The sequence below is a fragment of the Zootoca vivipara genome, chromosome 8, assembly GCF_965207765.1.
Source record: "Zootoca vivipara chromosome 8, rZooViv2.hap1.1, whole genome shotgun sequence".
Taxonomy (NCBI): domain Eukaryota; kingdom Metazoa; phylum Chordata; class Lepidosauria; order Squamata; family Lacertidae; genus Zootoca; species Zootoca vivipara.
Genome location: NC_142591.1, coordinates 73,823,617 through 73,839,751, shown reverse-complemented (window position 1 = coordinate 73,839,751; position 16,135 = coordinate 73,823,617). Strand labels below are relative to the sequence as shown.

General features: G+C 45.8%; 2 protein-coding genes across 3 annotated transcripts in view; one reads left to right on the top strand and one right to left on the bottom strand.

Annotated features, from left to right (window-relative positions):
- The window catches only part of SNTB1 (syntrophin beta 1), a 97,528-nt gene extending 82,530 nt beyond the window's left edge, over window positions 1-14,998 (top strand). Inside the window, exons 5-7 of the mRNA XM_035125375.3 lie at window positions 9,230-9,426; window positions 10,184-10,374; window positions 11,819-14,998. Of these exons, the coding sequence (XP_034981266.1) occupies window positions 9,230-9,426; window positions 10,184-10,374; window positions 11,819-11,911 (481 nt within the window). The 3' untranslated portion in view covers window positions 11,912-14,998. The remainder of the gene's footprint in view (window positions 1-9,229; window positions 9,427-10,183; window positions 10,375-11,818) is intronic.
- Window positions 14,999-15,482: 484 nt separating this feature from the next.
- Window positions 15,483-16,135, bottom strand: part of MTBP (MDM2 binding protein) — a 28,909-nt gene continuing 28,256 nt past the window's right edge. For both annotated transcript variants that reach the window (XM_088675877.1, XM_035125373.3), the window contains exon 22: window positions 15,483-15,853. In XM_088675877.1, the coding sequence (XP_088532003.1) occupies window positions 15,815-15,853 (39 nt within the window). In that variant the 3' untranslated portion in view covers window positions 15,483-15,814. The remainder of the gene's footprint in view (window positions 15,854-16,135) is intronic.

Here is a 16,135-nt window from a genome sequence, read left to right as displayed (position 1 = left end):
TTTGATGTCACAGAGGACATAAATGCCTAGCTTATATATTTGAGTTTCTAACACTGCTTTGGACTACATTAGCGAGACTGAGAGGAGGGGTCAGATGGGCAGCCCCTGACCTCCATACACACTGCCCAGGCTTCTGCCCTGGGGAGTTCACTTTGGTGTCTCAGGGGGACTACCTACAGGGATCCGCCCCCAGTCATCCTGACCAGCACTTCACCCAGCGACAGAACAAGCAGCGAGTCAGGAGGAGGGAATGAGGAATGGAGCGGTTTGGAGAGAGGGCTCAGTGAGGTGTCTGAGCCCTGGCAACACTATGGAGAACAGAGCTTGCAGGAAGGGCTAAGAGACGTGGCACCGCTCTGGTCGAGGGTCAGTGGAGCCCAGGTGCCGCCCCAGCCAGCAAGAGGGGAAACCTCTCCTTCCGGCGCCCGAATTAAGGCGCGCGCCCACATGTAGGGCGAAGGGGCGGCGTTTTGGGGTGCCCAGGCTTTTATGCTTGCCGAAAAGCAGGCATCAGCCATTGCCGGGTTCTGAATCGGACTAGGCGGTCATGTTTTCTGTTATCTCTGCACTGTAAATAGTATGCACAATAAAACTCTTAAAGACAGTGCGGACTGGAGCGTCTTTACTCGAGAGTAGCCGCAACAATCCCCTGACAGGTGCTTCTGGCACAGCAGTTTGACTTCACTCCTGGAGGCTCACTCCATTGTCTCTTGAGACATAGAGATGCCAACTCCCAGGGCCGATGGTCAGGGATGATGGGAGTTGTAGTCCAGCAACATTGGAAGGACACTTTGTTGGTGACTCTTGGACAAGGCTGATGGGTTTTGATGAGGCAGTAAAGTAAGGGCATAAAGAAGAGCCTGCTGCATCAAGCCAGTGGTCCATCTTGTGCAGCACCTGTTCTCACCTTGGCCAACCAGATGCATTTGGGAAGCCCACAAGCAGGGCAGAAGCACAACAAACCTCTGCCCACCTGTGATTCCCAACTACTGGTATCTGGAGGCTACTTTTGTAGAGGTAGAGCACAGCTTCCTTTCTTAGGAAGGGTTCGGTATTCTGTTCTAAGGTGAATGAGAAACATTTGTCAAAGTGAAACCCTCTTCAAGTATTCTTAATTTGCCGTCTTCTTTGGCGATCACTCGGAGCCAACTTAGATTGTCTTCCATGAGCACGGTTTTAACAGTGAGTCCATAAGTGACTGTGGAGGCCAATTCTGGATCCACACGTCCTTTCACAGTGGGGACATAGGTATCCGGGTAGGAGTTGATCACGGTGTGGATTTGCCAAGAGTGCCTTCCTCTTAGCAGGTTTCTCCCTTGCGTCCCGAGTTTGAGTGTCTTAAAAGCCCGTAACACCTTTGGTAAAGGCTGTTCACCAATTGGAGCGCTCACAGGCCAGTGTTTCCCAGTTGTCGGTGTTTATACTACACTTTTTAAGATTCACCTTCAGAGAGTCTTTAAATTTCTTTTGTTGACCACCAGCATTATGCTTTTCATTTTTAAGTTCGGAATGGAGTAGTTGCTTTGGAAGATGATAATCGGGCATCTGCACAGCATGTCCAGTCCATCAAAGCTGATGTTGAAGAAAATTGGTGATCTTCCCAAGTGATGGGAAGATCTTTCAAGGAGTTGATGGAATCTTTCAAGGAGTTGGAGGTGGTGTTTAATTTGTATCTGGGGGTGGAGGTGGAGCAAAGGCCTTCTGTGAACCATGAATGCATATATGGCGGCAAGCAGCAGGCTCTGCCTCCCTTTGTGCATGTCTTCAAATGCAGATCTGTGTGTATCCCAGTGTTTCACATGGCCAGGTACCCTGGAAAGGCAGTGTTCCCAGTTGCATGGAGCGGTGCATATCACCTGCATGACATCGTTGTGCATCGTATTTGCATACTTCTGCAGAGGCTGGCCCTGTGTGTCCCTTGTCAATTCAGAGGATTTTGCCTTGTGTCAAAACGTTTTTTTTGTAGCTCATGATTCCACTGTTGGAAAAGAAGGAGAAGCAGAATTCTCTCCTGTTGCCGTTTCTGTGCACTTCATGATTTTATAAGCCTGTAAGATTTGCTTTCTTTGGCTGGTACTCCATGTATGCCTTGCTTTTGGAACCAGAATTTTGCTCTTTGATTCTGTAACGTTTTAGTATGTAAATAAGTTCTGCTTGGGAGCGTTATATTTTATTATTGCTGCTCCATTTCTGCTGCCACCAAAGAGGCAGATCAGCCCTGGATATTGCCAAGCCCTCCAAAAACATTGCTGGTGTTGTATCACCCTTGGGTTTTTTTTTTTTTTACTCCCGCTTCATGATTCTTTCTGCTGCCAGCTGTTTCCACCAGAGATGCAAGCTTGCAGTGAGGAAGACATTTTTCCATTGGGATAGGAGATAACAGAGGAACAGCTGGTTACCATAGAGTGTCAGGAAGTAAGAACAAGTAGATGGGTAACTTGGGACAAAGGGAACATCACAAAGAGCTGGCTTCTGGCTTCTGGGCACATTCTAAAGCAGACTTCCTCAACCTGGTACCCTAGAAGTAAGGGCTGCAACTCCTATCAACAGGCCAGCTAGTAAGTTATTCTGCAAAGCCGCTTCAATTCCCCCCCCCCCCAGGCTGTTAGGGTAAGGGTTACACTGGGATGCTTGCCACATTAGACATGTGAAGCGCAAATGAATTAAAACGTGCAGAAGTAGGAACTTCAGCCAGTTGCTGGTTAGAATAATAGAACTGTAGAGTTGGAAGGGACCCCAAGGGTCATCTAGTCTAACCCCCTGCAATGCAGGGAGCTCAGCTAAAGCATCCTGGACAGATGATCATCCAACCTCTGCATAAAAACCTTCAAGGAAGGAGAGTCCACAGCCTCCTGAGGTAGACCATTCCACTGTCAAACGGGTTCTTACTATCAGAAAGTTTCTCCTGATGTTTAGTCGGAATCTGCTTTCCTATAAATTGAAGCCATTGGGTTTCGGTACTGCTCTCCAGAGCAGGAGAAAACAAGCTTGTTCCCTCTTCCATGTGACAGCCCTTGAGATAACTGAAGGTGGCCATCATATCTCCTCTCGAGTCTCCTCTTTTCCAGGCTAAATGTACCCAGCTCCTTCAACTGTTCCTCATAAGGCTGCTTGGCCCACTTCTCAGTCCATGTTGTACTCCAAATGTTTGTGGGAGCCACAGCCCAAACCACATCTGGCATAAAGCATGAAGAAGTTCTTTCCTAGCTTGATACTAGTTTATTGATAAAGATCATCGCAATCGTTTTCCGTTATTGTTAGGTTATATCCAATCTGGTGCAGAGTAATGTGTTCCGGCAGTGCGAGGATTTCCACTTGTGCAATCAAGCTCCCCCCCCCCCCCGGGCACCCAAAATCTCTTCTGGGGGTTTCCCCAACCCTCCAGAGCAGATTTGGGACATGCATGGTGTGTGTGGAATTGCATTGCACAAGTAGCAATCCTTGCACTAGTGGAACATGTTAGTTGAACACCATCCCGTTTCAGCATTCAAAACTCCCATTGTTCTAGGCGCATTTTGCGACAGGGAACTTCATCAGTGTGAGCAGTTTCTGAGCTCTGGGCGCGGTACTGCGCCTAAGATTTCAGATTAAAACTGCCACTGCTGGAACGAAAGGAGGACCTTTTTCCTGCCTCTCCACTTCCAGCCACTCTCTGAAGGCTGGAGAAGAGGCCCTCATAAGAATACCGTGTTTCTCCGAAAATAAGACACCGTCTTATATTTATTTTTCCTTAAAAAAACCCACAGTGGCTTATTTTCAGGGGATGTATTATTATTTTTATGACGCGTCCAGCCTTGCCTCTTCCTTGGGGCCCTCCAGAACTGCGCCTATCACTATGTCTTATTTTCGGGGTATGGCTTATATTGCGCAAATGCTTAGAAATCCTGCTATGGCTTATTTTATGGGTATGTCTTATTTTAGGAGAAACAGGGTATTAGGGGGTGGGCAGGGGAAGCGTGGCTTTGTTTTTTGCAGTCTTCAGATGAGGACTAGACCATGTGAAAAATGAAGATTTTAGCTGCAGTTCATTCATTTTCAGCTTTGCATTCTTGTGCATTCCATTGCGGCGCCCCTAACCTAGGTTTAAGGAGCCATCTACCGTGTTTCTCCTAAAATAAGACACGCCTATAAAATAAGCCATGGCAGGGTTTTCATGCCTTGAAAAAATATAAGACATCCCCCGAAAATAAGCCGTAGTGCAGTTCCGGAGGGCGCCAAGGAAGAGGCCTGTCGGGTTGGGGCCCGGAACTGCTGCAGCCCCGCCAAAACATGCAGCAGCGCGCGCCGCGTGGAACCCCGAGCCAGCGGGACCCAGCAACGTCGCACTGCTCTGGGGCCGGCGGCGCTCCCTCGCTGGACTTTGCTTCGTGCGGGCGCAGCGCAGCTGCCGGGTTGGCGGGCTGGCTCCCCCGCCTGGGTTCCTTGGTGAGCCCCATGCCCGATCTCCATTTCGCGCTCTCCGTCGCTCCCTCCTGGGCGCCGGCAGAACCTTTGAATCGCGCTCTTCTTTCTCATTCACATTTTGCCAGCCTCTCGCCATTGGCCGCGGAGATGGAAGGAGAAAAGTGCGCGCGGTGCGCGTGTGTGTGGCGCAGTGTGGGGAGAAGCAGCGAGAGATGGTCCCGGAATTGGGGCGCAAAGGCTTCCTCGGTGGGAAGCTCCCTGACAGCCAGACGCACGCGGTCAGGGGGCTTGTGCTGTGTCTGCGGGGCTGCCAACTTCCCGGCACCTTCCGGGTCACTTGGCCAGCCCAGGACGGAGCTCTGCAGCAACTGAGGCTCCCCTCCCACATCGTGCTCTTGCAGTGGAGCTGGCTCGGGTCTCCATGCGGTGCGTGCTGCGGGTCCCGCTGAAGCGCCGACAAAGCGCCTAGCAGTGCCATGCGGAGCGCCCCGAGCCGCAGGAGGAGGAGGGGGATTCAAAGCGGTGTGTGCTGCGGGCCCCGCTGAAGCGCCGACAAAGTGTCCAGCAGCGCCATGCGGAGCGCCCCGAGCCAGCGGGACCCAGCAGTGCTCTGTAGCACTTTGAATCCCTCTCCTGCTGCTGCGGCTCGGGGCGCTCTGCGCGACGATGCTGGGCGCTTTGTCGGCGCTTCAGCGGGTCCCGCTGGCTCAGGGCTTCACTCGGCGCACGCTGCTGGGCTCTTTGTCGGCGCTTCAGCAGCAGCAGCAACTTACAAGTAATTAAAAAAAAAAAAAGACACCCCAAAAAAATAAGCCACCGTGGGGTTTTTTGAGAGAGAGAAAAATATAAGACGTGTCTTATTTTAGGAGAAACACGGTAGCTCCTAGCTTGCCCAGTTCACCAAATGCATGGACCATTTTCTGGCTGAAGCTGTGAGGCTCTGAACAAAATCCAGTCAAAACACTGTGTACTACCAAAGGTACTCTTTTTCTGAGCACTTGGTGGCTTAGGCTATGCTCTCGTGCAACTAGCTTCGAGCCGGCCACACGTAGTGACAGCTGCCAAGCTATCGCTAGGCGAAACATTTCTCACATATCTGAGGACAGCAAATGGAGACAAATGTGGGAGGCAGTGTTGGCCCCGGCTTGCAGAAGACTTAACCCGCCCAAATAGTGCGGGATTCCTGCACAAGACACGAATGTTCTCATGTTACAAGGCTGGCGAGTCTGCATGTTCCTGCTAGCGGTGGCGCGAGGGACTCTGTAGCCTCTCGGTGACCCCGAGCAAGTTAGTAAGAGCGTCCGGAACACCCAATCCCTTCTTTGTACCAACAGGAGGGTCATCTTAGGACAGCCACTCAAGGAATGACAACTAAATTGCCACAAGTGTGCAGCTGTTTGTTTCAGAGAGAAATGAAAGTGCTTAGGAGCACAGCAAGCTGCCTTGCTGGAGGTATTTTAGCAGAGGTTGGGTGGCCTTCCGCCATGGATGCTTTCATTGCGATCCCTGCCTTGCAGGGGGTTGGACTAGATTACCCTTGGTGCCCCTTCCATCTCAACAATTTTGTCATTCTGTGAGTTGGTCCCTCCAGCTCAGTACTGTCTACGCCAGGGGTCAGCAAACTTTTTCAGCAGGGGGCCGGTCCACTGTCCCTCACACCTTGTGTGGGGCCGGACTATATTTTGAAAAAAAATATAGAATCATAGAGTTGGAAGAGACCACAAGGGCCATCCAGTCCAACCCCCTGCCAAGCAGGAAACACCATCAAAGCATTCTTGACATATGCCTGTCAAGCCTCTGCTTAAAGACCTCCAAAGAAGGAGACTCCACCACACTCCCTACCTGGATATTGAACCAAGGACCTTCCGCAGGTGCTCTGCCATTTAGCTCTGGCCCCAGAGCAAATTCCAGTTTCAGATTTAGGATTTTTGTTTGGGGAGGAAATTCCCCAAACTATTTGCATTTCTAAACACCATTCTGTACCTCAAATCTAGTTGGAAAATCCAGGCTGCAGGTAAGCTTTAAAAAGAATAGCAAGCGAGTTTCACCATCACAATGTGAATCCTCTGCAAGTTGCAGTACTTGAGGAACTGAGGAATCCTTGCCAATTCCAGGGTGGGCTGATCTGATCCCAGACTAGTGTATGAATTGAAACTTGGTTATCCCTTAGATCCATTAGCGGTTCCCAGTTGGTGGTCCATGGACTGGCTGCTATATAAACAAGGAGATAAGTGATTCCTAACACACTGGTTGTTTTGACAGCATTCTCAGCTTTTAAAAAAGGCATCAAAATGCATTTCAAATGTGTGTTGCGAAAGAAAACACTTTCAGGAATGCAGAGTCTTGAGTGACAATATTCCGATGCAGATTTGGTTGTGGGTTTAAAAGGTGCTCAGGTTAATTCAGAATTTTTTTGTGGGGAGGGGGGGAACCCACGCAGAGAGGACATGGGCAGGAAATGGACTTATTCCATCCTTATCAAGCTTTAAGAATGAGCCATGGGTCTACATCTCCTTGAGTCCCATCAGGAAAAAGGGGGTATAAGTGAAGAAGAAGCAGCATGCTGGAGAAAAGCAGAGTTTGTTTTGGAATTTTTAGCTCTCCTGTGCCCTCTGCTGGGAAGTGCTGGTCCTTGAATGCACACGCCCAGGGTACTACCGTATTGAGATGGACCTTTTACCTGGCAAAGTCTCTCTATCTGGCTAATCTTCAGGTGAACTCTCTCACCAAGAGCTGAAAGCTCTGAGCTCATACAGTTCCCTCTACTATATCAATTGTTCATCAACTTCCAAATGGCCCTGATTGTTGAAGGGTTGGGGGAAAAAACCCCAAAAGCACTGCTTACATGAGTAATAAATGTTCTGGGTTCCTCTCACGCTACTAAACCCATGTGCAAAAATGCCTTGTGGCTTTCCCCCTTATCTTCTGAATGCAACATCAATTGCTTTTAATTGAATTGGCTCAGTTGGACCACTACAGAAACATGAGTCCAAATGCTTCTTTGGCTCTCTTTCCTCAGGCTGATCCTTTCCTTCGTTTTTCTTCTTCTTCTTCTAACATAAGCATGTGATAAAATATGTTGAAAATGAGCTGGATTCTAGGATTCTGTGTTATAAATCAAGCACTGCCAGGAGTTGTTTCTTTTTGTTTCCCAGTGTATTTCTTATAAACAATTCAGTGTGCCGCGAGAACATTTTTATTCTGAAAATGTGGCTCAGAGAAATAAGTTTGAGAACCACTGCATTAAACTAGTGTTGTATGTGTTACACACATCAGGGTGGTACCTGCTTCCCAGCTTCTGCTGCAATGTTGATGAAGCAAGAGTATCTGGATGATGCCAGACTTAGAAAAGCCTTTGGTCAGACTCGTCTTACATACTTCTGCTCAAAGAGCTCAAGGGCAAATCCAGCACTACCGAGGGACAATGATTGCAATTACTTTCTGTAATGAGCTGGCCATCTCTGTTTCTGCAGAGCTGAAGCCCAAGAGTGTCAGATTTGCAAATGGATTCTGACCCAGCGGCTTGATGGGAGAGGTTGTGGGCTCTCTTTCCTTGGAAGGTTTCGAGAAAAGGTAAAACCCACGAACAGGAGGTGTGTGACATGCTCCAAGGATGGTCAGCCGGCTGGCTGAGAAGCTGAGCTGGTTCCTTAGAGAGCAGTTTCGGCCCTGACCCTATCAAATTTGAACCAAGATGTGGCAAAGGTTTGCTGCTCCCAGTTTCCCTTGAGTATAGACAGCCGCAAATGCTGTTAAGAAAAGGAAAGAAATCACACTTTCATGGTAGACCTCCCTTTTGGATTTTTGTTGTGACCTGGCTAGGCCTGCACACACGTCCTCTGTAACAGAAGAGCCTATGCCGTTTGAGGGAACCCTTTCCATATTGACTTGCCTACCAGAGAGCTGCAGTTGAGCAACAGAAGATTCTGGGCCATCTTTTGTCCGCAAAGGTGTATGTATGGCTGTGTCTCTTACCCTGCAGAAACCCTCTTACTTTGTGACTCGCAGCCACAGGTGGGAGGCTTCCTTACTAAATGGAGGCAATTAAGTTAGAGACCTCAGTTGGTAGAGATGAAACGTGTCTGTTCAAAGGGTGATATGGTGGAAACAGTTCCTGAGAGCCCAGTGGTCTGGAGTCACGCTTTCAAGGTTACTTATTAAAATTAATGACGTGAGTTTGCAATGGCGCAGTCGGTCAGACTGCAGAACAGTTAGCAAACCCTTTTGATTAGTTAGCATATTCTTCAGGAAGAAAATAGATGTACCCATTCCATGTTGACAAAGTTACCTTTAGATTAAACCACGCCTCAGAAGTTCGGACCAGCACCTTTCCTAACAGTCCTGCCACTATCAAATTTCCAAGTTCAATGGTGCTCCAGGAAATGCTTGCTTCTCGTCTAATCGTTTCGCCACCTTTAGATAAGATTGTCGCGGCTTTTGCAAGAAAATATTGAATAATATACAGTGGAACCTCGGTTTATGAACGCTGCGGACCCATCTGGAACGGATTAATTCACTTTCCATTACTTTCAATGGGAAAGTTTGCTTCAGTTTATGAACGCTTCAGTTTATGAACAGACTTCCGGAACCAATTACACCCATGCTTCTGGTTAGAACAGACTTCTGGAACCAATTGTGTTCATAAACCGAGGTACCACTGTACTTTGATCCGATCTCGTCTGCTTGATGCAACCTCTAGTTTTAAGTGAAATTGAATTATATAGCAGAAATTGTAACTGGGACCTTCTGCGTATCAAGCAGGGAATCTACTGTTGTGATCCCTCCCTCTAACGCCAGCTTCCTGTTTTCGTTCATTCTCCTTTAGGCTGGTACATTCAGGACCCGGAAAAGGCTCCCCCCAGGCCGGGATGGATTTGTCCTTTGCTACCCGTACGGGTACGCGGCAAGGAATCGAAAGCCATCTCTTCAGGACGGAGACCGGCAGGGACCTCTCGCTGTGGACACGGAGCATAGTTCAGGGTTGTCACAATGCTGCGGAACTCTCAATGGAAATCACTGCCGGTGAGCCAAAGCCATAGGGCCACAGTCAGCAACTAGCCTTTGAAACAGGGGTAGGGGACCCATGGCTCCCCAGCAGCCATGACCCCAAGGTGGGAGAAGAGGGCACCATTTTGGTTACCTCTGGTCTGTTTGCTGTCCAAATGGCCGAGGGGTGCTGAAGATCCCTTTGTCTGCTATATCCAGGAGTGAGCAAAGCAAAGGGTTCTCTCACAATGTGTGCTGCTATTCGTACCAGGGAGGAGTGTGTTTTAAGAGCCTTGGTTCCTGCAGACCTGAATTATATAATCAAGGAGAACCCTCCAGTTCAGGAGTTCTGCTGCAAGCCACAGAGGCTGGGCTCCCAGACCACCAGTTGCCATAAGGAAGACTAGTTCACAGACCAGGTGGTTCCTGGTTTGAGTCCCAGCTTTTGTGAGCCAAGGCGTCTGTCACATAAATTTTGCCTGGTTGGGACCAATTTGCAGGTTCAGAGAGCCTACTAACCCCACACACTTTTAATTATTACTATTAAATACAGCTGCAGTCAGTATTACTTCCTGCCTTCCAGGTATCTTCTTGGCTCTTGCTTAGTGCTTAGTGCTACGCTCTTTTCCAGCTTGCAGTTATCGGAGCCTGTTTTCAGTTGTCATGGAGCCAATGAGTTCCTTATACCCAAGATTCTTTGCAAGCTAGAACCAAAATATTCAAAAGGCTTCAAATAGGCTCATGACTCCCAACCCATTAACTATTACCAACTTGTGTGTGTTTTTCTTTTCAGCTTGCACCTACAAAAGCCAGGAATGCCGTTTGACCATTCATTATGAACACGGATTCTCCCTCGCAGCCGAACCCCGGGATGGTGCCTTTCCCAAAACCATTCTACAGTTTCCCTACGAGAAGCTAAAAATGTCCTCAGACGATGGGATTCGGATGCTTTACTTAGACTTTGGAGGCAAGGAAGGAGAAATTGTAAGATTTTTATTTTTGTACTTCCCCCGCGTTGCTGTGAATATAGGTTGTCATTTGTAGCATCTGAGCCTTCGATAAACGTTTTGTTACCAGGTGACAGTGATAGTGCAGCACTGTGCTGCGAATTAGGTGCTTAAGAATTTGGAAAGTCTTTGAAAAAGCAGGTGTCATGTCACAATTCCTAGTAATCGGGAGACAGCTCCTTGCAGGCCTGAAGGTAAATATGCAAGGCTGTAGTGTACGCTACAGGTTTTTTAAAGATGAAGTTTCTGATCCTGGACAACACAAATTTTGCAGCAAGAATATCCGCCGCTTGTGTAAAATATAAAAAAACAAATACGCACAGCTTTCGCTTGATTGAAGTATTTATAGGCCTACTGTATAGCAAAGTTATTTAATTTGCAGGTTTAATGTGCATTACCATTGCACAGGAGCCGGGCCGCGAACAACCTACGAGAAACAATGGAGCTTGACTGTAAAGTTCCCATTATCTTTTCCTGGAAAGTGAATGGCGATGGCTCAGCTAAAGGAATCCCATTTCTAAGCACACGCTCATTTTCAGCTTAGGACAGTTGTCTCCTCTTTATCAGTAGCTAGATGGGCAACTTCTCCCACAAAGGATAGGCTATGTCCTATTCCTTTACTTTGAAAGCAGCTACTGGAGGTGCACCTAAGGTTAGCTTCTCTTCCCCCCCCCTTGCTCCAACTACCAAAAGATCAGCAAAAACAAGGATCAGCTGCGCAGTCTAGGAGAGAGAAGAGCTACATTTCGCCTCTCCAGCCGTTGCTTTGCAGAATCACTTTTTTACAGCCCTATGAACCACATGTCTGATTTAGCCTCCTGCATAATCTACAACTATATCACCTTCAAAGCAATGCATGCTTTCATTCTAGTTTTGAGCTTAGTGTAAGGATACTGATACAATCAAAAATAAAATCGTGGGTTGCATCGAAAGATCCCATTTCTGCTTACGGAACCATTCGTTTTGTTAGCAAGGTCCCTTCGGATGCAACCCAGATTTCCTTCTGTGTACATCCTTTATTGAGTCGACCCGCAGCTCATACTTCTATTTAATTTAATTTAATTTTTATTATTACGGTTCTTGACCAGCACACATAAATATGCGATACATAAAAACAATAAAGGAAAACAAGAATATCTAAAAATAGACAATAAGCATAAGATTTAACAATTGGTTAAAATAAAACTAATTAAAAGGAGTATTACTACTTAGGGAGGTAGACTGCAGCAGTTAATATCACTGGATCCTCTTTAGCTAGTCCTGAAGATGTTCTGAGGATATTTGGACACTGCTAATTAGATTGGACCAAATTTTTATGGCTCTAGCACAGAATTTGGCAACCTTCGCTGACACATTAGGGTTGGCGTCGGAAAGAAGCCACTCTATATAGGAATTATACTTCTTTTCTCTTCTGATTTCAGCAACTGGACCTTCACTCTTGCCCAAAGCCAATTGTGTTCATCATACATTCATTCCTTTCGGCCAAGATTACAAGACTTGGGTTGGTAGCGTAAGCACAGTCTGAAGGAAGAACGGAGGGGCTGCCTGCACAATCTAAATGGCAAGGGACATCTTATTCTGCACAGGAGCAATGCCCACGTTTGGACCAGCTACCAAAACGGAACACAGAAAGGGGCAAGAGTTGCCAAGACGCTTGAGAGCAGGACATTTGCTTCGACTAACACACTGCAGGGGAAATAAAACCGATTGCTTGTAAATAAAGGAAATAAATAAATAAATATTGAAGGAGCAAATAGCTTAAATACTACAGTGTGGCATTTCCGGTATACATAACTGTGCCTGTAGCAGTGCTCAGAGAGCGGTGGTTTTCAAACTGGGCTCTGAGAAACTGGTGTGGGATGCCTCAGTTAGAAAATCAGTGACGTGAGAACAGCTCCCCTGAACATAAAGCAAGCCCACCATTTTCCCTGGCATCGCTCAGCCGCAGTGGAGCAACGGTCAACTTTAGGGTGCCCCTCTCTGTTCATGTGACATGACAACTACTCCCCACAGATGGGGCCGACAGTCTTTCTGGGCTGATAAAAGTGTGTCCCCAAAACATCCCTGAAATCTGCAGCCCATTGTGGGTGAGGAGCTTCGGTTGAACACAGATGTGGGCAGGGGTTCTGAGAGTATGAAGTTTGAAAACCGCTGATGAGTGAAAATAAGGTCTAAGAGATCACAGTAAGCATTTTATCCACAGAAGATCTGGTGAAAAGTTGTCAAGATCTTGTGCAACCGTGGACTTTGTACCTGCTGAGCCATCTTTCCGTTTTCAGAAAACTCCACTTTCCTGCCATTGATGCACCAGCAGAGTAGTTTGCTTGTCCAGACAAAGGTGGGAATGGTTTGGAAATCTAGTTCTCTGTGAACATTGCACAAAATGGCACTATTCCCAGGGGGAGAGGTCAGACTGAGGCAGCATTGCTAAGCCAGTCAGTCATGACCGGAGCAGGGGGGAACCTCAGAAGTGTCCTTAAATACTGCAGCTTAAGGGTTACAATGGCCACATTTGGCTGTAGAAGCCGCTGTGACCGGTCACTTAATAAATCTAATCTGACTTTCGTAAAATGGAATTGCTCAGTTAACAGTAATAACTTGTGTTGAGAGAAACAGTATATATGAAATTATGTGATGCATTTCAAATCCGTTTTAATCTGAAGGCAGTGAAGATCCTTTTGGAAGAATTTTAAGATGGGGAGGCTCATTTTGAATTGAGCTTCGGCTATAGGTCCTTCAGTGGTGATGCTTTCCGCCAACAGCACAAGGGAAGGGTTCTTTAATTCCTCCCTTCCCAGCAACAAACCTTGGCAACCCTTTATTATGCCGTTTCACTCCCATTTGCTGGCTTCTTGATCCAAGTATAGATCTGAACTGCTGCGGTGTAATAACACCAGCAGCACTCGGGAGCAGCCAGTCACCATGGCAAAGTACCATTTTATTGGGCTGGAGCAGACCCAGGGAAGTGGGTTGACTTAATTCAGTCATGACTAACTTGTCCATTGATGTCAATGGGGCTCCTCTGAATATGACTTGGTTGGATATGACCCACAAAGGATATTGCTTGAATGTAGTCTTCCAAATGCATCAACACTAAAACCCTATCTTGTACACACACAAAAAGGCAGAAAATGCGATCGGGAGACCCTGAGCTGGTGGCTTTCAGTATAACAGTTATCCTTATTATCCAAGCTTCCTGAAACACTGCTAATTTTTTCGATGTTGATTCCCTCTGACAGACAAAAGGGAGCTCAGTTGTGTTTCATTTTAATTGTGTTTCCTGGAAGTGGGACACGGCAACTAAATCTCTTTTTAGAGTTATTTTTGTACATGAGAGAAATACATTGTTTTACACACAGAAGATACCAAACGGGATCCGTATTACGGTGCAGATCTTAACCATGGCTAACGGATCAAATGTTGCTTAGCACACCATGCACTTAACTTCATCCAGAACTGAGCATTAAGCCAGAATTTCCTAACCAGGGTTTGAAGCTAATAATAAAACCCTGGTTATAGAGTATGTGCTTGGCATTAATAACAGCTATGCCTGGTACTGGTGTAATTGTTAATGATGGTAAATGCTGGCATGGTGCAGGCAGAGGAGGGAAAGTACTGAAGCCCTTGAGAAGGGAGGGATATGATTATAGTGGTCTTCCAATGTAGTGTAATAGCGGTCTGTCACTGTAGTATTTCCCTGATCTAGGGCACAGAAGACTCTACGGCAGGCACCCTCAAACTTAGGCCCTCCAGATGTTTTGGACTACAGTTTGCATCATCCCTGACCACTGGTCCTGTTAGCTAGGGATCATGGGAGTTGTAGGCCAAAACATCTGGAGGGCCACAGTTTGGGGATGCCTGCTCTATGGGCTTCCACATTTCACTTGAATGGACTTAGGAGTGGAATGGATCCAGGGGTAGGTCTTGGTCCTGCATTTAAAGCATAGGAACATCTTTGCAGGTAAGGGATCTCTATAAGTGAAATAAGGGTGTCCATGTCAGTTGAAGGATGATAGAGGGATATGTGAGGTTGGGCTAAAAATTTTCCTTTTGTGAAAAATAAAAGAACATGCAAATATGCAGAAGGAGAGCCATCAACCCCATGCACTTGCCATTGTCACGCAAAATACAAGTTCTTCATTCAATACAAGTGAAATTGCAAAGGGAGAGCGTTTATGGATTTGAATGAAAGAAAATAACCCAGAATTACTGTGTATTGTAGGGAAAGTAAATGCATGTGTAAATTATACTGTGCTACTTCCTTAAACACTTAAAAAAAATCACTGGAATGTTATAGATATACCTGCATTGTAAATAATCAGAATTTATCTATTAGTTATCAATTAATAAATAACACAGTATGTCATGTAATTTACGGTGCTCAGATTACAATATAAAGAATAAGCGAATAATTTGCAAAGAGAAAAAAAATGTTATATATTTATAGACAAATTAAATACAGATTTTGGATCGACTCATATTTGGTTGGAGTTGATAGAACGAATTATACGGCGCTACTCAAGATTTGTAAGAATTTAGTTTAAAATATTTATATTTTAGAGGAAAAAATACTATATTTAATAAAAAATTCATTTACTGGATTTTTTGTGGGGTTATAATTCATATGGCAATAACAGAATGCTCTGAGAAAGCATTATAGTTGCATTCCGTGACGCTAGCTTGATTAACCCCAATGGAATTTATACAACTGAGTTTTGGCTTGATAGCAGCAATTATTCTAGGTAAGTCTCCTTTTACAATTATCTCCCTTGAATCTTCAGAAACTGGCCGAAACTTATTGTGCACACCTTTGCTTTGACTGAGGCATTCTGCTTCATCTTGGTTCATCTATGGGGGTCAGGGGTCAGGTCTAGAGGAAGAATATTCCTCCTGGTGGCCTTTTGGTTCAGGGTTTTTCAGCAAAAGCCACTGTTCTTGACACTTAATTTGTTATCAAGCGCAAGAGGGTTTTGTCTATCTTGTAAAACTTTAATGGCTAGTTGGTTAACCACAAGGAAGGTACTGACAGAGTTATGCCCCTAGTAAATCAGGCAAACAGGAAAAGAAGATAACACTGTCAACCACTTAGAAACCTGGCTTTTATTTTCTAAATAAAAAAGCTGTACAAGCCACATATAAAAAAGAAGCAGCATAGATTTGATTGTGTTATTTATACAGTTCGAAATAATAAATGTGTGTGTGTGTGTATAAATATGCACAAACACAGATATATACACACAAGGCTCAATTCAAAGCCATTTTTTAAATGCCAGAGATCTTTGAGGGTATTACACTGCAGGAATCACTGGGTTTAGGGACTTTCACTGCATAACAAGGCACTCCCAAGCTGTCCATTTAATGTGCTGTGCTTGCTCAAAGGGGATTCCATCCTGGAATGGCAATGGTTTTAGCACATGTCATTTCTCCTTGCTCTTGTCTAAAACCCATTCAGTGACCTGTAAACACATCCCAAGAAATGCACTTAGAATTAAAAATGAACATAAAACAAAGCTTAAGAGGTGTAAAATGATGCAATACAGAAATGTTGAATCTAATTAATACTGGGGCAGTTCTTTATAATTCAAGGATCTTCAAAAAAAAACAAACCAAAAAACGATAGCCAACAACTATTACCAAACTCTGAATTCGCAAAACAAAGGCGGATATTCTGCTGGGCAAACAAACCATTTTACAGGTCACATTTTGCATGTTAATACTAAGGGGACAATTTGGTCATC